The sequence below is a fragment of the Histoplasma capsulatum genome, genomic scaffold, assembly GCF_000149585.1.
Source record: "Histoplasma capsulatum NAm1 scaffold_13 genomic scaffold, whole genome shotgun sequence".
Taxonomy (NCBI): Eukaryota; Fungi; Ascomycota; class Eurotiomycetes; order Onygenales; family Ajellomycetaceae; genus Histoplasma; species Histoplasma mississippiense.
The window spans coordinates 281,592-300,830 of NW_001813970.1; the positions used below are offsets into that span (position 1 = coordinate 281,592).

Below are 19,239 nucleotides of genomic sequence, written 5' to 3' on the forward strand. Positions count from 1 at the left end.
GTCTGGATATCATCCGTCATCTACCATACGATCATTCCTCTTACCATGTTTGTACAAATTTCCCCGCGCATTGCTTCAAGCCCTCGTATATCCATGTTTTATGTCATATTTTTTTGAGTTCCTCACAGGCGAGCATGGTTGTTCGTCTCCTGTACCGCTCGATACATTTAGTAGTTCTTTTTTTATCTTGTTTTTTTTCTTTCTTTCTGTTTTTATTTCTTTTCTTTTCTTTTTTCTTTCTTTCTTTCTTTCTTTCTTTTTTTATTTTTTTTTTTTTTTTGGCAGTGCTTGCTATTCTTAACTTTATTCTTTTTACATCAAATCTTGATCCGCTTGTCTGCACTCCTATATAATTATTTAGAGAGAAGATGACATACTCAGACAGAAAAGAATTCGGTTTTTTCTCTTGTTTCTCGTCACTTCATTAAAAACACTTTACCTCCTACAATCAACATTCGTGGAAGTAGGTTTTCTTCGTCGCTGCCTGCTTTCGTCCTCTGTGATCCTGGATCTCTACATTGTTTCTTTCTACTTTTCCCAAATCTAATAGTAGCATGTCAGTCCTCGGACGTGTTTTTACCTCCACAAAGAGGTAAAGTTGTATTGCCTAACTGATGAGCCACATCCTTTTCAGCTTACCCAACTCCGTTTGATCGTCTATGTATGTAACCTAGTCGACTTCTTGCAATCAATTTCAATTCTGTCGAACTTAAGAGAACTTCTATCGGACGAAACGGGATAGTGGATGGAAAGGGGGGCACACCGACACAGAACGCGTTATGTTTAGACGCTTCCGCCACTCTATCTCTGATCTCCGATCTCGGACGAAGAGACCGAATAAATATCTACAACCTCAGCGGTTGTTGTCATTTACATCTCCAAGGGAGTGAAATGTCTCCTTTTTGACTATTTTGATTTATTTGTTTGTATGTGTTTTGTAGTAAATTTGTCTGGTGATGTCAAATTCCAATAGGGTTTTTTTTTTTTTTTTTTTTTTTTTTTTTTTTTTTTTTGGGGCGGGTGTCCTTGCTGTTTCCTCTTTGGTTACTATAGAAAAGAAAAATACACAAATCGAAGAGGATTGGAAACGGATAGGATCATTAAAAAAGACATGAGTCAGTTAACTAGTAAATAGAAAAATAATAGAAAAGAGCTTAACTAATTCCGCCTTTGACTTGATATCCCATTGGAAGAGGTTATTAGAGAAGAAGAAGAAACGTATTAGGACAGAATACATTGAAGTACTAAACAAGGAAGAGAAATAGAATAAAAGAGAAAATTAAAGTGACACGAAAAAGTGAAGTGGAAGTGGGAAGTGGAAAGGATATCAATACTGTTGATGACATGGGAAGGAAAATGGAAATTCAAATGAATGGCAAGAACAATCATTGTCATCATTTTACTGCGGAAACGGAGTCTGTTAAAAAGGAGGAGATCCTGGTGAAGAAAAAGGCATCCATCAACACCCATATAGCATAGATGAAGGGAATTTCCTCCTTTTCCATCCGCTGTAGCATTTTCTTATGAATGAAAATCGTTCCATGAAATCATACTGCCATTTGCATTCACCTGGGAACATCAAGTGCGCCCATCTCATTGCTTGTTTCTTTTGTCTCAGGCCTAAATGCAAAAGTCAGTAGGTGGAGAGTTAGTTTATAGTCGTAGTTCGCCCAGAGGCAAAGTCTGGGAGCTAATTATTTTGTGGTCGCGCACTGTGGAGCAAATCAGGTCCCACTGGCAAGGAATAGTGAAGTAGAATTAATTACCTCCTCTTGGTTCTGATATTGGACCACCAGTAGGAGAGTGATCCGAGTGAAAATCAAACCTAAAAGGAAAAATGCAGACAAAAAAACCAAGGCTTCACAGTGGGTTTTGAGTGACAAGGGAACACGAGCAATGAAAGAAAAAAACCTACGAAACGCAGAATAGGCCTGATACCGATATGTAACCCCCTCCTCAGCCCTACGTTGACTTCTCTCCTCAAAAAATAAAAGAGGAAAATAGAGCTCTGACATTCCCGCAAGGACTGCCAAAAAAAATCTAATTAAAGAAATCAGGTGGCAACGACGCCAAAGCCACAACGACGCCAATTCCACCAACTGCCGCCCCCAATAATGCACTGGCAGCGTAACGGGCAAAGCTGGGCGAGGCGGCTGGTGTCTCTGTCTTGATCTTCTTCGCCTGCGGCGGTAAATGTGTTGTCTCATCTGTTTTTGTAGGTTTGAAGGTATGGCCGAGGCCATGCGGCTCGTTATTGGTTGTTTTGAATTGGGACGGGAGATCGTGTTGATGAACGAGGAGGTCTCGCGGTTGGGCTTCTGGGAAGCTGTCATTTTCAACGTTGTCGTACTCGTTACCATTGTAGAAATCATTGATGCTTTTGAGTGTTTCTACTGAAACTGGTTCCGAATTTACTTCCCTCGCCTTACGCTTTCGTGGGTTCGTTGGTCGGTTAGACTCAGTAGTCTGCTTGTGCGCATCGACTATATTTGCAATTGGGATCGAGGCTGCACGTATCGGATCTTTTGGTACGGGATTGACATATTTGGATTGGGTTGGGTTGTTTGGTACATCACTTGTGCTCTCAAGGGCGGGCTGCCACGGAGGGTGCGATTGGAACTGGGACTGGGACTGGGACTGGGACTGAGACTGAGACTGGCAACGGGGTGAGCCTGGGTATGCGGGCCCAGAAGACGATCCGTATCCAGGAGCCAGCGAATAAGGAGAGTCAAACCGATATATATCCCTGGAGTTCTCGGCCAGTGCTTGATCGCGTGCACTATCCGCGGAGTAAGTGGGTGGACTCCTACTCTCAAGAGAGTATGGGCGAACGCACCTAACAGCATCACCTACCCAACTGTTGTCTCCTTGGCTTGAAGCGGCAAAGGGACCGTCTGGATATAGCGGTCGTAGAGGTGGGAGGTGGGGGAGCCCGTAGTCGCTGGCGACTGATGTCCCTCCGTATAGTGGTGTTGATGAGTCGGGTTCGAAGGACCCTGAGCTCCCAAATGCTCGCTGGAATTTGTTAGCAGCCGGAACCCACCGGGGACAAGTGCTGTCGTCATGGAAGGTCAGATACGGGACGCCTGCAGTCGGTTTGGCGAGTGCCTTGTCCGAAGGACTGGGTGATCTTTTTGAGCCGAGGGCTAGATTCCGATCCCGTGTTTGAGTTTCTTCAGCTAGAGTTTGTTCACAGCCCGAAGTTGGCGGCTGCACAGTGTTCACCAGTTCTTCACGCAGAATTGGACTGATAAACGCAGAGTGTGTGTCATTGTCGCACCCGGTCAGCTTTGGCATACTCCCAGTAGTAGCAGTAGTAGTGGGGCGCGGGCATTCAGGTTGACTCGTCATGTCAGCGCGTTCGGTGGCCAGATCTATCTTATCAGGGGCGGAAAACTGTGCATGAACAGCCTCCAAGTTCTCCGAGGAACGACGAATGTCAGTTTCAATAGTGTGGTCAGCGTTTTCATTGCTGATGTGGGTGTGGGTGACGTGGTGCTGGCCAGAATCGGAGTCTGCTTGAATTCCAAGTCCAAGGTCTTCTCTATCAGCATCGAAACTAGAGTCAGGGTACTCCTTTGATACTTGGGCATGTTCACTTTTCGGCTCTGCGTTGTGAATGCGGTCGTTATCAATAAGAGTCGGCATGGCCGTTTCAACATCAGAGTCAGGAGGGTGCTGGGATTGGATGACCTGCTTAGAACTCGTTGAATTGTCGCCCTTTGACTCTGAATTACTAGGCAGGGAAGACGGTGGAGAAGACGGTGGAGAAGATTTTGATTCTTGCCCGCCATCATTAGAGGAGTCGTGAGCTGATCCCACCTCAGAGTTAGCGGAGGCTGAAGGCTCGCGAGATATGGCTTTGGTATCAGATGCATTTGCGAATATAGCTTCGGCTTGCGGGTCGCTGAAGTCCTGACCATCATCGTCATCGTCGTCATCCGGTACGACAAAGGTATTCGCCGAGTGACTCTCGCTAGGCTTCGGAGGATCCTCCGCAGGTTTCCTGGAGGAATAGGTGTTAGTGACTGGGCCTACAGCCGATAAGAAGGTGCATTGGGTAAAATGTAGGGACGTACCATGACAAGAGGACACTAACACTCAAGGGTTTATAGATCTCTGTAGGGATCAAGAACAAGTTAGAACGGGGAGTCGACGAGAGTTTTTGACAAAGATGAAGGAATACAGACTTGAACCACGGGAAATCGTCGACCCGAAAGTCAAGATGTCCTCATTCTTCACCACCGCCTTCGTTTTGGCGGTAAGCCTTTTGCCATTCAACAAAGTTCCATGCATAGAATCTGTATCGATGACGGACGCTTGCTGTATTGCAACACAAAATAAAACCGCTTAGCCTTCATATGCATCGCAAAGCATATATACATCTACAAGGAAAAGTGTGGAAAAGTGTGGAAAATACAATACCTTTGTCTCGGGACAGGCAGTGATTATGGCATGGGTGCGCGACATGACCGGGGAGTCGAACCAGGCATTCTCGCGGGATGGATGGAGGTTGGCATGCGTCTTGGACGAGCGGCCGACGACGATTTTATCTTGCTCGGAAGACAAAGTCAAAACACGGATTTCGAAGGGACTTTTGGATTTGGGGAGCAGGCGAACGATAACTATGATATAACACATGAGATTACTCCACGCCGTTGTATAGATATTGGTGAACTCGATGATGGGGTGGGAATGGACGAAAGGGTACATACGCTTGTTACGATCCATGATGACCACTATGCATCAGAGATAAATAAACCCCGTTGCAAGGAATTTATAGAAAACAATTGGAACCTTTTTGGTTTTGGTACAGGAGAGAAGAAGGTACTGGGGAATCAAGAACGATAGGAGTGATTGTTGCAGTAAGCACAAACAAGCAACACAAGTTCAGTGCTGAAGCTTATGGCAATGTCCAAGTTTCCATTCGGAGCAATCAAGATTCGAACACTGTCTGCGCACAGAGCTATTGTGAATATGAATGGAACAGGAGAGCGATAAGGTTGATGTTCTTCCGGAGAAGACGGGGGAATGATATCCTCTGTCGTGTTCTCCTTGAGTATACGATGTAATTGGAATCTGACGTGGTGGGTGGGTTGAGGTGGGGCAGGACAGGCAAGCTTCCGCCAAAGCAAAAACGCGGGGAACGTGGATTGGAATGAAGGAGACAAAGCTTCTAACAACAGCCGTTGAGAGCACCGGACGGACGGAGTGGCGAGATGGGGGGAAGAGAGACGAGTTACAACTGGCGAGGATGCGAAGGCGACGGTTGAAGTTGGAAGTTTGGAGTTGACGTTGGAGGCGGACAGTGCCAGGGTCAGGTGGTTATTATTAGGCAGAATTACCCGCATAACTTTGGTATCCCGCAGTACCAGTTACCAACTTCCGGGCGCATGGTTGCAGGCAACACAAGGTCACAGTGACATGGAACTGTAAGTGCCCCGATGCATGACGTCACTGGCCTGGTGGTCATGTGACATGCACTCACTGCGTCGGTTGATACTCAACGTCATTATCGAGGGCAGGATAAGAAGTAAACCAGACGTAGAGAAACAAATAAAACAAAACGAAGTTCATCATGTACCTAGGTAGTTGGCTACGCATACAAACAAGAATGGACAGGAGGCAAAAGTGGGAACAAGAAACAAATATATATATATAATTACATTGAGACGTTGCACGCATGCCAACCCCCAATCGTGCTCAGGAGCTCGGGACCTCGGAGACGAAAACCGGAAACTAAAAAAACCAAAACAAAATGCAGGGGGTAGGGATGAGGATGGGGACAGGTATGCCAGCAGCCGGGGAAATGGGGCCACGCAGTCTAAGATAAAGCAGGAAAAATTAAAATAAAACAGAGTAGAAACAAAATATAGGAGACAAAACCCAAGTCCCAGGGAGGGGGAGGGGAGTGAAATGCGAAAATGTCCACCGAAGTGTCTGCAAGGGGAGGAAGCGGAGGGAACTTTTTCTGCGTGGCCCTCCTTCAACCTTTTTGCACCGAACGGACCAGACCAACGCGGAAAATCCTCAGTCGTGGAATGAGGGGTTTAGAAGGTTATGCTCGTTTAAAAAAAAAAAAAAAAAAAAAAAAAAAAATCTTTTAGAGAGTCCAAACAAGCAATGTCTGGGACTGGGGAATCTCTTCGTTGTCTGGTTTTTTCTTGCTTGGGGGTTACAGATCTGCTATACACGCGCTTGTTTCGTTCCCAGACGGAGAGCTAGGAGCACACACACACACACACACACACACACATATATATATATATATATGTATATATGTATATATGTATATATGTATATATGTATATATGTATATATGATCTTAGATAGAGGGAGGGAGGGAGAGCGGAGAGGGAGGCAAAAATATGTTTCTCTTTGCTTTTCTCTTTTCTTTCTTGTTTCATTTACTTTTCCTTACGCGGGCGGCACCCCCATCGCACCCGCACCGGCCACCTGCTGCAGCCGCGCAGCGAGCTTGGGATACCGCTCCTGCACCTCGAGTTGCGCACGCGTCGCTTCGGCGTATGACACGGCGTTGACGACTTCGGCTTCCGTGCGCGCAAGCTCGCCCGCGCGTTCGAAGTATTCGAGTGCTTGGGACACCTTGCCTTGTTGGAGGAGGAGTTGCGCGAGGGTCGCGACGGCGATGTCGCATTCCGGGTCAACTGTGGGAAATTATAAGGGATTGGATTAATAGCTGTTTACGGGGAAAGGGGAAAGGGGAAGGGGGAAAGGGTTGGAGGTATGAATAACAGGTAGATAGATATAGGATGGGAGGGCACGTACTGATGAGCGCCGCTTGGCAGAGATTCTCCGCTTCAGCGAAATCGTGTTTCCACTGGAACAGCGCGAGCGCTTTGTTGATAAGAGGAAGCACGTTGACCCCCCATGGCTTGTTTTTCTTCTCCAACTCGACCGCCTTGTCGAACTTCTCAATCGCCTCTGCATGTTTCTGCTGGTCGAGAAGCAACTCGCCATAGTAGTTGTAGACGTCGGAGATGTTCTCGAAGTTTTTGACGGAGCGGCGGAAGGTGGACATCGCAGACGCCACAGAGCCCATCTTGTATTGTGTTACTCCGAGTTGGATGTGGGAGTAGATGAAGTCCCGGTCGATGTCAATTGACTTTTGGTAATCCTTGGCGGCCTCGGGGAGCTCGCCAAGGATGAAGTGAAGCTGCGCACGGTGGTAGTAAATGTCCGGATCATCCTTGTTCTGTGCCACGGCAAGGTCAAAATCATCTGCTGCAGCTTCTCGGTTGCCTGTTCGGATGTTAGCTTCAATCTGGTCGAGATTTAAGAGCGGAAACCCCCCACCCCCGCCCCCCCAAAAAAAGGGAAGAAGGGAAAAAAGTAAACACCCACCAAGTTCAAGGTGCAGACTAGCCCGCTTGATATAGCTCTGGACCAACGACGGATCCAGCTCAACACTCTTATTTAAGTCCTGCAACGCAGCCTGAGCATCGCCAGCAAGATACGTGAAAGTCGCCCGCATGTTTAAGGCCAGGGCCTCAAAGCTGCCCAGGTCACCCAACTCAAGCGACTTCTCAAAAGCCTTGGCTGCCTCCTCGTACCCATCTCCAGTCGGCTTGGACAGGGCGAGGAACCCTTTGCGCAGCTGACCCTTGCCGCTCTCCTCGTCCAACTCCACATCCTCACCCAAACCATCCGGCAGGGGCCGTGGGCGGAAGCTCTGCAGGTAATTGGACACGAATGTGGCGCTGGGCAATTTCTTCCCCTTCGCTTCCAGGATTGCGCGGCCCTTTTGCTCTGCGACTTTCTTCAGCAGCCGCTCCACGGCCTGCTTGCTGGATTCTTTGGCGAAGCCGTCGATGATGCAGCTGGCGGTGTAGTCCAGCAGCGCCTCGTGGAATTTGCCCAGCTTCTCGTACGCGTTTGCTCGGCGGTTCATGGCTTTGATGTATTCGTCGTCCATGGCGAGGGCCGCGGAGGTGTCCTCCACCACCTTGTCCCATTCGCTGAGGGCGTTGTAGCACGCGGCACGGTTTGAGTAGTACACGGGGTCCGGTTTGCAGAGAATAGCCTTGCTGTATAGTTCGATGGCTCGGTTGTAGTCAAGGGAACCGAAGGCTTTGTTTCCTGCAGCCTTGAGCTTTGCAGCATATGCCGCTCGAGTCTGGGAGGGAAGGAGAAAAAAATCCCGCCATTAGCAATTATCTAACTGGGTTTTTAGTTTTGCAGGGTGTGCCTCAAGGCGCACATACTTCGGCGGACAGACTGTCGACAGTGAGCTCGTCGACCTCTGGCAGTGCTTCCGGAGATTCCTCTGGTTGTTTCTTGGCGGCATCTGTAAATGGAGAGTTAGGGTCAGTAAGTGACTGGCGCATTCGAACCCAGGTCAATATTTCAGGATGGGATTGAAGCCATACCGGATGAAGCAGTACCCTCACCCTTTTTCTCCTCCTCCGCCTTCTTCTTCTCACGCCGTCTCTCCTTTTTGCTCTTCCTTTTCTCCATGGGTTGCGTCGAAGCTGTTGATCGGCCGGAGTCGGTTAAGTAATAGGCAAAACCGGCACTTGTGATGACTACGGCGACTCCGGCAATGGTGCAGACAATTGCCTTATTCTCGGAGGCCCATGTGGAGATGCGATCCCAGACTGAGGATGATGGTTGCGCTTGGAGAGAGGGTGTGTTGAAGGCGGCGGCATTGTGTGATGGCGCAGGGAGGATTTTATCTGACGACATTCTTGACGTTGTGGACGCAAATTGGGATATTAGAGCACCGGAAGGCGATTACAAGATATCAATTGGGCTGCTCTGTGAAACGGCAATTGATGAGGAATAAGTAAACAAGAAGATAAACAGATTACTGCAAAAATAGTGCAAGCGGAGCAGGGAGAGAACAGAATAGGAAGAGTCGCACCCGGAACGAAGAAGGCTCCCCCGAAGCAGACAACAAATGACACGCGAATGGGGAGGGATAGCAGAGAGGGCTGTATCTGGGCTGGGGGAGATGGTGTTTATGCCGGGGCCTGTGTTGACTTGAATTGCTGCAGTTCAGCATGTTGAAGCTTTTTTTTTTTTCTTGGAAGGGGTTTAGTCAGCCTGGATCGATTACATCAGCACCAAATAGTTGTTGTACTGTACAATGAAATAATGTGAATAATACATTTAAAAAGGCAGATAGATATATATCCAATTTTGTAATTGAACAAGACTTGATGAAAGAACATCCGGCGTATTTATCTATGTATGTACAGATCAAAACCGTGATCGCAAGGTATCCATCAGGTATCAACCCTCCCATCTTCATATTCAATCCCAATCTGACTGACTATCCACCGAAGGAAGTATGCAAAAAATTAAGCAGGGGAGAAAGAGAAAAAGAAATAATAAATCAATCACGCCCATTTACCCAGCAATCCCATCAAAACCATGCCAGCCACCAACGACAGAAGGCCCAGGCCTGTCTTGACGATTCCTGCCTCGTGCAAATCGCCATACAGCCAGTCATGGCTCCACATGTCAATCAGCGCAACCCAAGTTAAGATGCCGGCCGACAGCGCGTCCAGAGTGCCGATGGCAAGGAGGGTTGACCGGTCATTGCCGTTGAACTTGCGGATCACACCCAGCCCGACCGCCATGCCGACGGGGGTTATTAGCGCGAAGACTGCCGCCATGCCCACCGAAGTGGGCGTGAGGGCAGACCCGAGCTTGGCGATTCGCGCGCCTAGCGCGAGACCTTCGAACATCTGGTGGAAAATGATTACGATAAAGAGGCTTGTGTAGCTGGAGTCGCCGGCGACGACGAGTGTAAGCCCGATGACTGGAGGGTGGAGAACGATGTGAATGTTTTGTACGTTTATGTGATGCGCACGAATGGTCCAGGGTTATGACTTACTGATTGAGTGAAAGATAATGCCGGCTTCCATCACCACTACGCTTAGCTTGTCGTCTGGTCGAGCCAAGGAGTGGTGGTGGTGGCCGAGATTGGTTAGGGTGGGAGCAGCCCGTTCGGTGTCGCTTCCGTCGATGGATTTTGCCGTAGTCCGCCGGGGTTCTACTCGGGATTCGACGCGGGGTTCGACATCGCAATAGGCGTGCGGGTTGCAATCAGGTTTTCTTGTGAGAAGGAATCGGTTTCCGCCATATTCAACTAGAAACGAGAGGAAGATGCCGGCCATGGCAATTGACCCTGTGGTTGCTTCGTACGTCAAAGTCCCCAAGCATGGGTTGCTGAACATCAGCTGTGCGTGGGTAAACAGCTGAGGGGTAGCAGGCTGTCAGCGTGAAGTCTTAAAAGGAAGAAAGTGCCGGCTTCGAGAGAACAAACATGTATGAACGCAGTTGACACCATAACTCCAGTGCCAAACTGTTTAATGACCGTGAAAACCAACCCGTTCATGCCCGTATTGGAGAGTCGAGCCCATGACATTGGGCCAAACACGGCAATGGCGCTGGTAGCGAGAATGGCAAAGAGTGACCCGATTCGGAGGGGGATATTGTAGTCTCGATCTTTTCGTTCACACGAAGGTGGCTCCGAAAGTTCGGATTCGCCCTCGCTCCCGCAATGCCTTGGTATTGTTAGCCAAGGGAGTTTATTTCATAGCTGTGTTGTCATCGGCTGCTACATACTCTACACCGGCATGGAAATGACAATTTTCTCTGTGCTCGGGTTCCATCGCCCCATGGCCACCGGCCGATGTGGAGGTTTGGGATGGAAGGAGAATCTGCACCTCATCGCCGTTGGGAGCTATGCAAAATCTAAGCAATGGGATTAGTATATAGATATGATATGTGAGGGATGTGGTGGTGCGGGATCAATAACGGAATAGCAGACTTTTCAGATTCATGAGTGTGGCAGCCTGTGTATTGAGAAGGAGGTTCTGCTGTTGCTGTTCCAGTCGCGGTGACCTGAACCTCTTGCCCGTCGCCCGCGATGCAAAATCTAGAAGGAATTTATGTTTAGCAGAGTGAATTGTGGATGCAAACTTTCAATTCATCCCATCTTTAACCCTATTGCCTTGCTATTGGGGGAGACATACGTTTGCGTGCCGTGTGTATGGCAACCGGTGACCGCAGTTGTTTGAGGAGCAACAGAGGCGGCAGCCAACACGGCGGGCGGTTGTGTTTGCGTCGGGGCTACCTGGCTGCCAACGGGAATGTCCTTTCCATCAGGCACAGTGCAGAACCTGGGAGATGTTAGCGAGATGTAAATAATCGACAAAATGACAAAGAACAAAAATCAGGTGACAACAGAGAAGAATATACACAGTGCCTCCACGGCTATGGCAGCCATAATAACTCTGAGAACAGACCAACGGGACGGCCGAAAAGATGCAGCCAATACCCAGGAGGGTAGTGAAGGCGACCATCCTGCACAAGAGATTGGGGGTTGGGAGGGAGGGCGGCGGAGATTCCCAAAATTCCACTTACCAAAGTCGAGTGGAATTTTCGATATGAGGATATTCTAGCAATGTTCAAGTCCGACGGGAGAGGGTTTAGCCAACTGCAAATGGCAAATGCATCAGCACCTGGACAGACTTGCTTAAAATATATACATTTATGTCGACATATATATGTATTTGGATATACACCCCCACGACTCCGACAAAACGGAGAACTGCAAGGGACTTTGTACCTACCACCAAGGTACCAGAAACACATCAAACAAAGGAGCGACGTCGAGGGGCAGCATCCCGGTGTAGATGTAAGAGGACCAACAAGGTTTGCTGTTCCTGGCGAGCAGTGATGCTGAGTGAGTCCACTCCAAGGTGTTCGTTCTTTGTGCACAGGCGGGGACCTTGGGGGTGCCAATGCCCCCGCCAGCATTGAATCAAGATGGCGCCATTACCATGACGACGATTTCAGAAAATCTCGGAGATCAGGCCAAATTGTTGGCACTAACTTCCCTCAAAAAGAGCACCCTCCGAACTCTTCAAGTCTCGAACTCTTGAACTCTCCGAGTGCCAGCAATAACAGCTCTCAGGCATACCGTCGTGGAATTCGGCAGCCGTCTTGTTGAGTATTATTCATCCGTGTCATGCAGCCATAGCCAGTAGATAGAGGGCATCTTTCTTAAGGTGAAAGTGGCTTTCCCCTTTCTACCCACGTTTCAACCAGAACCCGGTGGATAAAGCAGTGGGGAGTGGATTATCGGGCAACCCCCAGCAAAGTGGCATTTCTCGTTTGCCCCGCTCCTGGCCCACAGCCACCTGCGGTTCGCAGTTCAGCGGACATTTCCATCATGGCGAGCCATGGCATGGAACGTCTCTGCGGGTAGCTGAATATTGAATATTTGTGCAGAGTGCTCCGTATAGCGGCGTTGAACGAGGTCAAATCATCAACCCATCAAGTAACGAATGGTGCCCTGATGCTGACTCACCAGCAGTTGGGTGTGGTATAGTAACTACTAGTTTCGGCAAACCGCGGCCTGCCGTCGAAGCGAGGTCAATTCATTTCTCATGATTCTGAGCCGGAAAATGTGAGACCTGCAGGTCTTGGCTTATTAATCCTTCCACCATATAACTTCCAGAAAAAGGGTAGCCATATACATATATGTAGTATATAACCCTTGCAGGAATCCATAATAGGATGATGCCACCTTGCGAATGTCGCGGTAAACAACTGCCGGTGCAGGTCCTCCCCTCTGCACACTGAGAATATATATATATATATATATTCGCCTGATGCACCTACCCCACAATCTGCATCAGAGTTTACAATTCAGCGAAGAGTATATGACACGCTCCCAGTGCAAACAGCCTACACTCAAGCCGATGATGGATGTCAGTATTCAACTGTGTAAAGGTCGCTTGCTGTCCATATGAACACGGCGCACCCTATTGCCATCTACACTGATGAATGTTTAGAGATGAGAATCATCCCAGCATCCGAATGACGCTCATTTCCAAGCCATGATACGTGAAATGGAGCATATGGAGAGGAGGGAAAGAAAGAGAGAAAATAAAAAGAATAAGAAAAGTAGAATAAAAAAGAACACGGCAAGAAGCAATTTTTTTTTTTTTTTTTTTTTTTTTTTTTTCATTTTGAATGGTTTCATACATTAAGGAGCTTTTCCCCCATTTGTTAAATATACCAAACAGCACACCCTTGATGTGATCTTCTACACTCTAGGTCTTACATACAGACTGTAGAAAGATTTCATCTGTGCCAGAGTGGAGATTTACTTTATTTGCGGGCGGAACATTTTGCCATATAATGGGGAATCTGTTATGGCTTTTCATGGTCCAGTACAATGTTTCGTCCTGGGGACTTCAGTCCAGTTGCCCGTCCCACAGCCATGGGCAGGATGAATCATAAATGATGCTTGATAGCGGAAACATCCTCCTAACAAGGCCATTTTTCCCCCTACAGCCACAGGATATGACTGGAGTGTTCGGATGCTGGATGCTGGGTCATCTCATGGCCTTATACTCGATTGCCTCCATGCCAAAGATAGGTAGCTAGCATATCTCCATCTCATCTTCTGAGTGAGCATGGGATCCCCTATCCGATGACTTATCTTACAGGAAACAACACCACAGCAGCTCCGTAATCCTCGCTTCATGAGAACTCTGGAATTCGAAAATCCGGAACGACACCCCAGAGGTTCATATATCATCGGGGCTTCAAGAAGATTCCCGGTGCCATATTGCTCACCAGCAGCACCACATCGCAGTGTGATATCTTTTTTTCCTTTTCTTTTTCTTTCTTTCTTCTTCTTTTTTCTCGGTTGTTGGATACGTGGAATAACACCGAAACCTGCTCCGCTCCCCGTCTCACCACGGCTCTTCCAATCCTCCATTCCCGCATTTTTCGTAGTTGCCCTTGGAACGATGTGGGACAAAAGTGCGTACCTTGGCTGGTTGATCGATGTTCGTGGATCTGGAGAACCTCAAAGCACGGCGTGGATTGCTTAGAAAAGGCGTAGATAAAGCAGTGAAGGAGCTGCTTTAGCATGCGATGTGAGCTGCGCAGGAGAGTTAACCGCATGCTGAAAATATAGCCCGACTTACCCGGCAACGCGGCCGTCGGGATGATACAGGAACAAGGTGACGGGGTTTCACTCGAGAATAAACGACGGTGCTACTCTGTTCGATGGAGAAAAACAAGAGACGCGTGCCCCCTGATAAGCGGAAACGCACCGAAGTTAGTTGCAATAAATGTAAATCGCGGAAGCAAAAGTGCGACAGAGTTCAAGGTCAATCGGCTTGTCGGTACTGCCAATTAAACGGAATCGCATGCAGCACCAACCTCCCGCGCAAGCAGTGGATATATGGCAGTGATGAGACCCTTCGCAACAAGCTCGTCCTTCTGGAATCCCTGGTCAAGGGCCTTGTGCCAGATGCTAACCTGTCTAGCAATGATGAGATGATCAAATTGGGAAAATCCCTAGTCATTTCACTTCCGAAAGATGGCACGGGAGCCGACGTGGAGGTGGAGGAGGAGGAGGAGGAGGAGGAGGAGGAGGAGGAGGAGGAGGAGGAGGAGGAGAAGGGTGAGGAGGGGGGAAAGAAGAAAGAGAAGAAGGTCGCCAATACCCACGAAGAAGGATATACTGTTTCGCTGTTCCCTGATCAGCAGGGCCAAATCCAATACATTGGCCCTTCAAGCTCATTTGAACTCCATGGGAAATTGAGGATGCTGTTGGGAAGCTACGTGAGCTTCGAGTTCATGATATTCGGCCACAACGCCGCTGACCAGCCTAGCACATCGGACACATCCAGCGACCCCCAAATGGGTAGCGGGAGGGATCTGCGAGAAAGCAGGGAGTTGAGCAATGTGCCCAGCGACTGTATTTCCCTTTCACACCTGAGGCACAACGATGGGGCCATTCTGGATCGGAGATATGGTGACATCGACCAGTCATCTAAAATGAAAGGATTATGGCTTTGCGGGACATTACCCCCAGGACTTTATGAAATGGTCGCAGCAGCTTGTGCTGCTCTTGGCGTCGACGTGCAAAGCGTTAAATCAAGCGGGGACGGGGATCCTTTCGGGTGAAGATGCGTACAGAAGGCCGCTCTCCCCGGAAGCAGGTATTCTGTGCGACCTTGGCTGGTGGAAGGAGAATCTTCCGCCTCACTTGCGCCTCAAGGTTACGGATTCGCTGGCGCCATCCTCTCGTTGACCAGTACTTTTGCTTCATGCTCAGTATAACTATGTAGTAGTGTTGATCTTCAAGCCAGCTTTGCTGCGCAGGGCAACCAGTTCATCCAAGGTTGTCAAGGTGCAGTTGCCACAAAGCCTATACACAGTATCGGAAACATGCGTTGAATCCGCACGGGCCCTGGGATCAATTATGCTGAAGTTGGAAGCCAACGATCAACGATCAGTTCAATGCATTGACCTGGTGGGACATTTTTTATACCTTAATATCCTCAATGGCCCTGGTGCTGGACATCTTTTGCCGCGTCAATCAACAGGGGCGCTCTGAGGATTCATTGGGTTCGCAAGCGTTGCTTCGAGAACTTGCAGGCCTAATGTTAAGGCAGCTCCGGAATCCAAGACTGCCAGGTACCATGCGGACGTGGGGCGTGGTAGTGGTGGAACTCAACTCGATGAGGGAGCATTTGGGATCGATGCCTCAGTCTACTACTATCGCCTCGAGTGAGACTTCGGGAGATCGGCATGTCTTGGACACGGGGAGTCCGTATTCATTCCCGATGCACCCGACGGGCAACAGTCCGATTGAACCCATCACTTCCAACGATTTCAACCTTGCATGTTCCCCGATGATCGCCGGCATGGACAACAAAGTATGGCCGACCATTTCGCGAAAATAAATAACGCCATAGTTCGGTTTCAAAGATGGCAATGTCAGGCCGTTTAATCTGCCGCCAAGCTGACAGTTGTTTACTTTCATGGAGACCTATGTAACCCCGCATCTGTTGCGGATGTCCTCCGTATGGATGTATGCATCCGATAATTCAACCATGCCCCATGTCACTGGAAAGCATTTGGGGAAAGTCTGTCGAGTTGGTGGGCAAAACGCCCAGGTCATATCAAGGCCCAATCCTTTTATACATTTATGCGCTGGATTCCGCCATCTTACTAGTATTCCGCATCAGGGGATTTAGTGCCCACTAGTGTCATGGCCAACTCCGTCCACCGTGAACTTTGTCCTTCCTACTCCGTAGTATCCTGCATGTCGGTTCGTGGAAGATATGATGGAGAAGTTAAATAAATAAAAATTAGATGCCCGGGACTTCACTTTTAAGGTCAAGGGGACAGAGCGCAAACCGTTAATTCACTCTCATTTCTCCGACAACCTCAATTTTAATACGGGATCATATCCCAAACCGGTTGCCATACGGATGTTGATTACACTGCCCGGGGAAAGTGAGCAGATGGGGTTTCTGAAGTCGCAGGAAGGCTACCCCGTCCACCGGTTTGTCACTCCAGCCACTCCCAGCCAATGCAACCAATCGGGAATATATTGGCGCAAAAATTGGCTAACCACCACTAGCAATAGCGGACCTTGCATGGGGCAAAAATGGGCCGGCCGGCCTGTTAGATGATGAGTTCTTGCATACTTTGTGAGCGGGTTAGAGAAAAGCTAAAAACTCGGGGTGCGGGGAGTTATTCTGTGTTATACATGAATTCATTGGGGTTCCTTTCAATGCCGTCTATTTACGACTAGTATCTCTCAGCTACGTACAGAATAGTTTCTAGGAATTCGTTGAGATGTCTCCTCTAAATAAACTCCAAGGAGACGGTGGCAGGTAAATTGAGAGTGGGAGGGAAGTGTGTAAAGGATTCTAAAACAATCATAGTACTCCGCACCTTTCTTTACCTTTCACTCTCCTAATATCAAACCATCCCACGGTTTAAACACCGCGCATCCGTACAACTGAATCTGAACCTGCTCGCGTTAGTAATAACAACAATAATAATAATGACCTTCATATAGCAGAAGGAGTATGACGTTCCTCAACCGCAGGCCATCGGACAACGCACAGCACGTCCCATTACGATTATTATAATTATTGTTATTCTTTTCTTTCTTTTCTTTTCTTTTCTTTTCTTTTCTTTTCTTTTCTTTTCTTTAATTTAAAAATAAATAAATAATGAAATAAATAAATAATGAACCCTTCTCTGCCGTGGGGCATTTCCAGGCCGAAGATCTAACCCTAACTTCACGACCAACTCTGCAAAGCGAAGCGGGTTCTTCCTGAGGCCCCATCAATCGGCTCCACCGATGTCCATGTCCATGTCAATGTCGTCGACGCCCGACCCGTCCTTCACCATCGCCATTATCTGCGCGGGCATCGCGGGCCTCGCGCTCGCCATCGGCCTCCGCAAGCAAAATGCCGCGTGCAAATACACGATCTACGAGGCCGCGCCGCAGTTCCATGCCGTGGGCGCCGGTATCGGGATGGGCCCCAACGCTCTGCGCGCGATGGAGCTCATGGACGCCGGCTTTGCGGAAATGTACGTACGGCCGGATCAAGGTCGGGAATGCGAGCGGCGACCGCCGGCATGAGCAGTTTGAGATACTGAGTGCCGCGCAGGGGTTTGGGGCGGGTCGGTGTCGCATTGGGACTTCGAGAGGAGTAGTGCCCACCGCCAGGCGCTGCTGGAGGTGATGAGCGCGCTGGTTCCGGATGGAACGGTGCAGTTTAATAGATGGGTGATGCGTGTTGAGCATGTGGAGGGGCAGACGCGGGTGTGTTTTGGCGTTTTCGGGCGGGGAGGCTTGTGTGATGGGTGACGCTGTGGTGGGCTGTGATGGGATTAAGGGGGTTACAAGGCGCGTGGTGCTGGAGATGGAGTATCCGGAGGAAATTGTTGCGAAGTACTGTCATCCTTATTTCTACAGGAACATCGTGCCGATGCAGGAAGCTAAACTAATACTGGGCTCGTATGCAGACAATGCAAAGTGGTTCATGGGCGAGGGGCGGAGATGTGTAATGTATGCCATCTCCAAGGGAGAAGAGGTGAATGTGGTTGTTTTCATCCGGGATGAGCGGCCCTGGGTAGGGGAGCAGGCGGCGATGCGGGTTTCAAGGGAAGATATGCTTTCCGACTTCAATGGCTTTGATAAACGGCTATTAGACCAGTTAGACGTAAGGCTGGGCGTCTTCTTCTTCTTTTTTTTTTTTACTGTCCATATATATGAACAAAGCACAAAACCTCTCCGATGGCCCCTATTCCACCATCCCGATATCTTAACGTATTACCGCGGCCATGTCTGCGTCCTCGGGGATTCAGCCCACGCTTCCAGTCCCAGCCAGGCGGCCGGCGCCGGGCTAGGGCTGGAGGATGCGTTGGTCATGTCCGGGCTTCTCGGCCTAGTCAAGAAGCCGGAACAACTTGAGAGTGCCTCTGAGGTTTATAATTCCATCCGTCAGCCCCGCGCGCAGGCTGTGGTTCAGGGGAGCCAGGAGGCACTCCTGGCCTATTTCCTGGTCCACCCGGAGTTTGGCCACGACATCCAGAAACTCACAGACTATGCAAACACAAGGCTGCCATTGATCAGGTTCCATGACTTGGAGGGTGATGTGAAGACGGCGGGGCAGCGGTTTCGGGAGCTGACTGAAGCAGCTCAGCCAGACAATCGAGAACAATAGGGTAAAATAGGTGACAATAATAAAGAAGGACTAATGTTAGGAGACCCTGTGGACACCTTGACATACGCGTTTTATGCTCTTTTTCCTTGAAGATGATGAATCCGAGACCAGAGCGTCCATGGATTAGTCATAACCAGTCATCCATCGCAGTACAGAGGATGTCGGTAACCAATGTACTGTATCTGCAGCGTGCGTAGAGGGCCGCATCAGCTTCAGGTACTGTGCACTGCGTAGGCAACTAGGTTGACAACCGTCCCCAGTCGCACTATTGAAAGCCCAAGAACACACAGTAGGGTCCCTGGGGCAGGGATACTCGGGGAAGTGAGATGACAGCTGGAGGCAGTTGGGTAGGGGGAACACTCGTTCTATGGCTAGCTATGTGGCAAGTCGCAGCGGGAAACCAGAGAGTCAAGCAAAGCTGCCATGTCATGTCTGGGGGGGCAAAATTGGAAGTGAGTTGATATTCCCTCCCAGGGGCGTGGTATAGGTAACTATGGTCTGAACGGCATACGCAGCGTACGGTGTTGCGACACAAGGAGGGATGTGCCTGCGAATCAAGCGTTAGGGCTGGCATGATCCTGGGTTGGGGACACGGACCCCATACAGGCACTATCATACTACGGAGGAGAGATGTAAATAATTGTTCTCTGAATACACGGCGACCATACACGGACTCTATGATATGTGGGTTTGAATATAAATA

The 19,239-nt window shown here is 49.1% G+C and overlaps 5 protein-coding genes across 5 annotated transcripts; 2 read left to right on the top strand and 3 right to left on the bottom strand.

Moving 5' to 3' along the window:
• Positions 1 to 2,040: 2,040 nt before the first annotated feature.
• HCAG_08903 (predicted protein) lies at positions 2,041 to 4,731 on the bottom strand (the record flags this gene model as incomplete). The annotated part of the gene is made up of 6 exons (XM_001536189.1): positions 2,041 to 2,779; positions 2,854 to 3,015; positions 3,044 to 4,006; positions 4,080 to 4,119; positions 4,191 to 4,323; positions 4,426 to 4,731. The coding sequence occupies 6 exons, from the start codon at positions 4,729 to 4,731 to the stop codon at positions 2,041 to 2,043; spliced, it is 2,343 nt and encodes a 780-aa protein (XP_001536239.1).
• Positions 4,732 to 6,417: 1,686 nt separating this feature from the next.
• On the bottom strand, positions 6,418 to 8,706 carry HCAG_08904 (mitochondrial precursor proteins import receptor; the record flags this gene model as incomplete). Its single annotated transcript, XM_001536190.1, has 5 exons — positions 6,418 to 6,668; positions 6,790 to 7,263; positions 7,366 to 8,137; positions 8,226 to 8,308; positions 8,391 to 8,706. 5 exons carry the CDS (start codon positions 8,704 to 8,706, stop codon positions 6,418 to 6,420), a joined length of 1,896 nt encoding a protein of 631 aa, XP_001536240.1.
• A 656-nt stretch (positions 8,707 to 9,362) lies between these two features.
• HCAG_08905 (predicted protein) lies at positions 9,363 to 11,336 on the bottom strand (the record flags this gene model as incomplete). Its single annotated transcript, XM_001536191.1, has 7 exons — positions 9,363 to 9,787; positions 9,863 to 10,208; positions 10,295 to 10,535; positions 10,597 to 10,725; positions 10,802 to 10,909; positions 11,007 to 11,153; positions 11,233 to 11,336. The coding sequence occupies 7 exons, from the start codon at positions 11,334 to 11,336 to the stop codon at positions 9,363 to 9,365; spliced, it is 1,500 nt and encodes a 499-aa protein (XP_001536241.1).
• Positions 11,337 to 13,799: 2,463 nt separating this feature from the next.
• On the top strand, positions 13,800 to 16,484 carry HCAG_08906 (predicted protein; the record flags this gene model as incomplete). The annotated part of the gene is made up of 7 exons (XM_001536192.1): positions 13,800 to 13,838; positions 13,970 to 14,112; positions 14,211 to 14,963; positions 15,442 to 15,573; positions 16,054 to 16,117; positions 16,185 to 16,354; positions 16,433 to 16,484. The coding sequence occupies 7 exons, from the start codon at positions 13,800 to 13,802 to the stop codon at positions 16,482 to 16,484; spliced, it is 1,353 nt and encodes a 450-aa protein (XP_001536242.1).
• Positions 16,485 to 17,182: 698 nt separating this feature from the next.
• On the top strand, positions 17,183 to 18,536 carry HCAG_08907 (predicted protein; the record flags this gene model as incomplete). Its single annotated transcript, XM_001536193.1, has 2 exons — positions 17,183 to 17,397; positions 17,621 to 18,536. The coding sequence occupies 2 exons, from the start codon at positions 17,183 to 17,185 to the stop codon at positions 18,534 to 18,536; spliced, it is 1,131 nt and encodes a 376-aa protein (XP_001536243.1).
• Between the last annotated feature and the right edge of the window lie 703 nt (positions 18,537 to 19,239).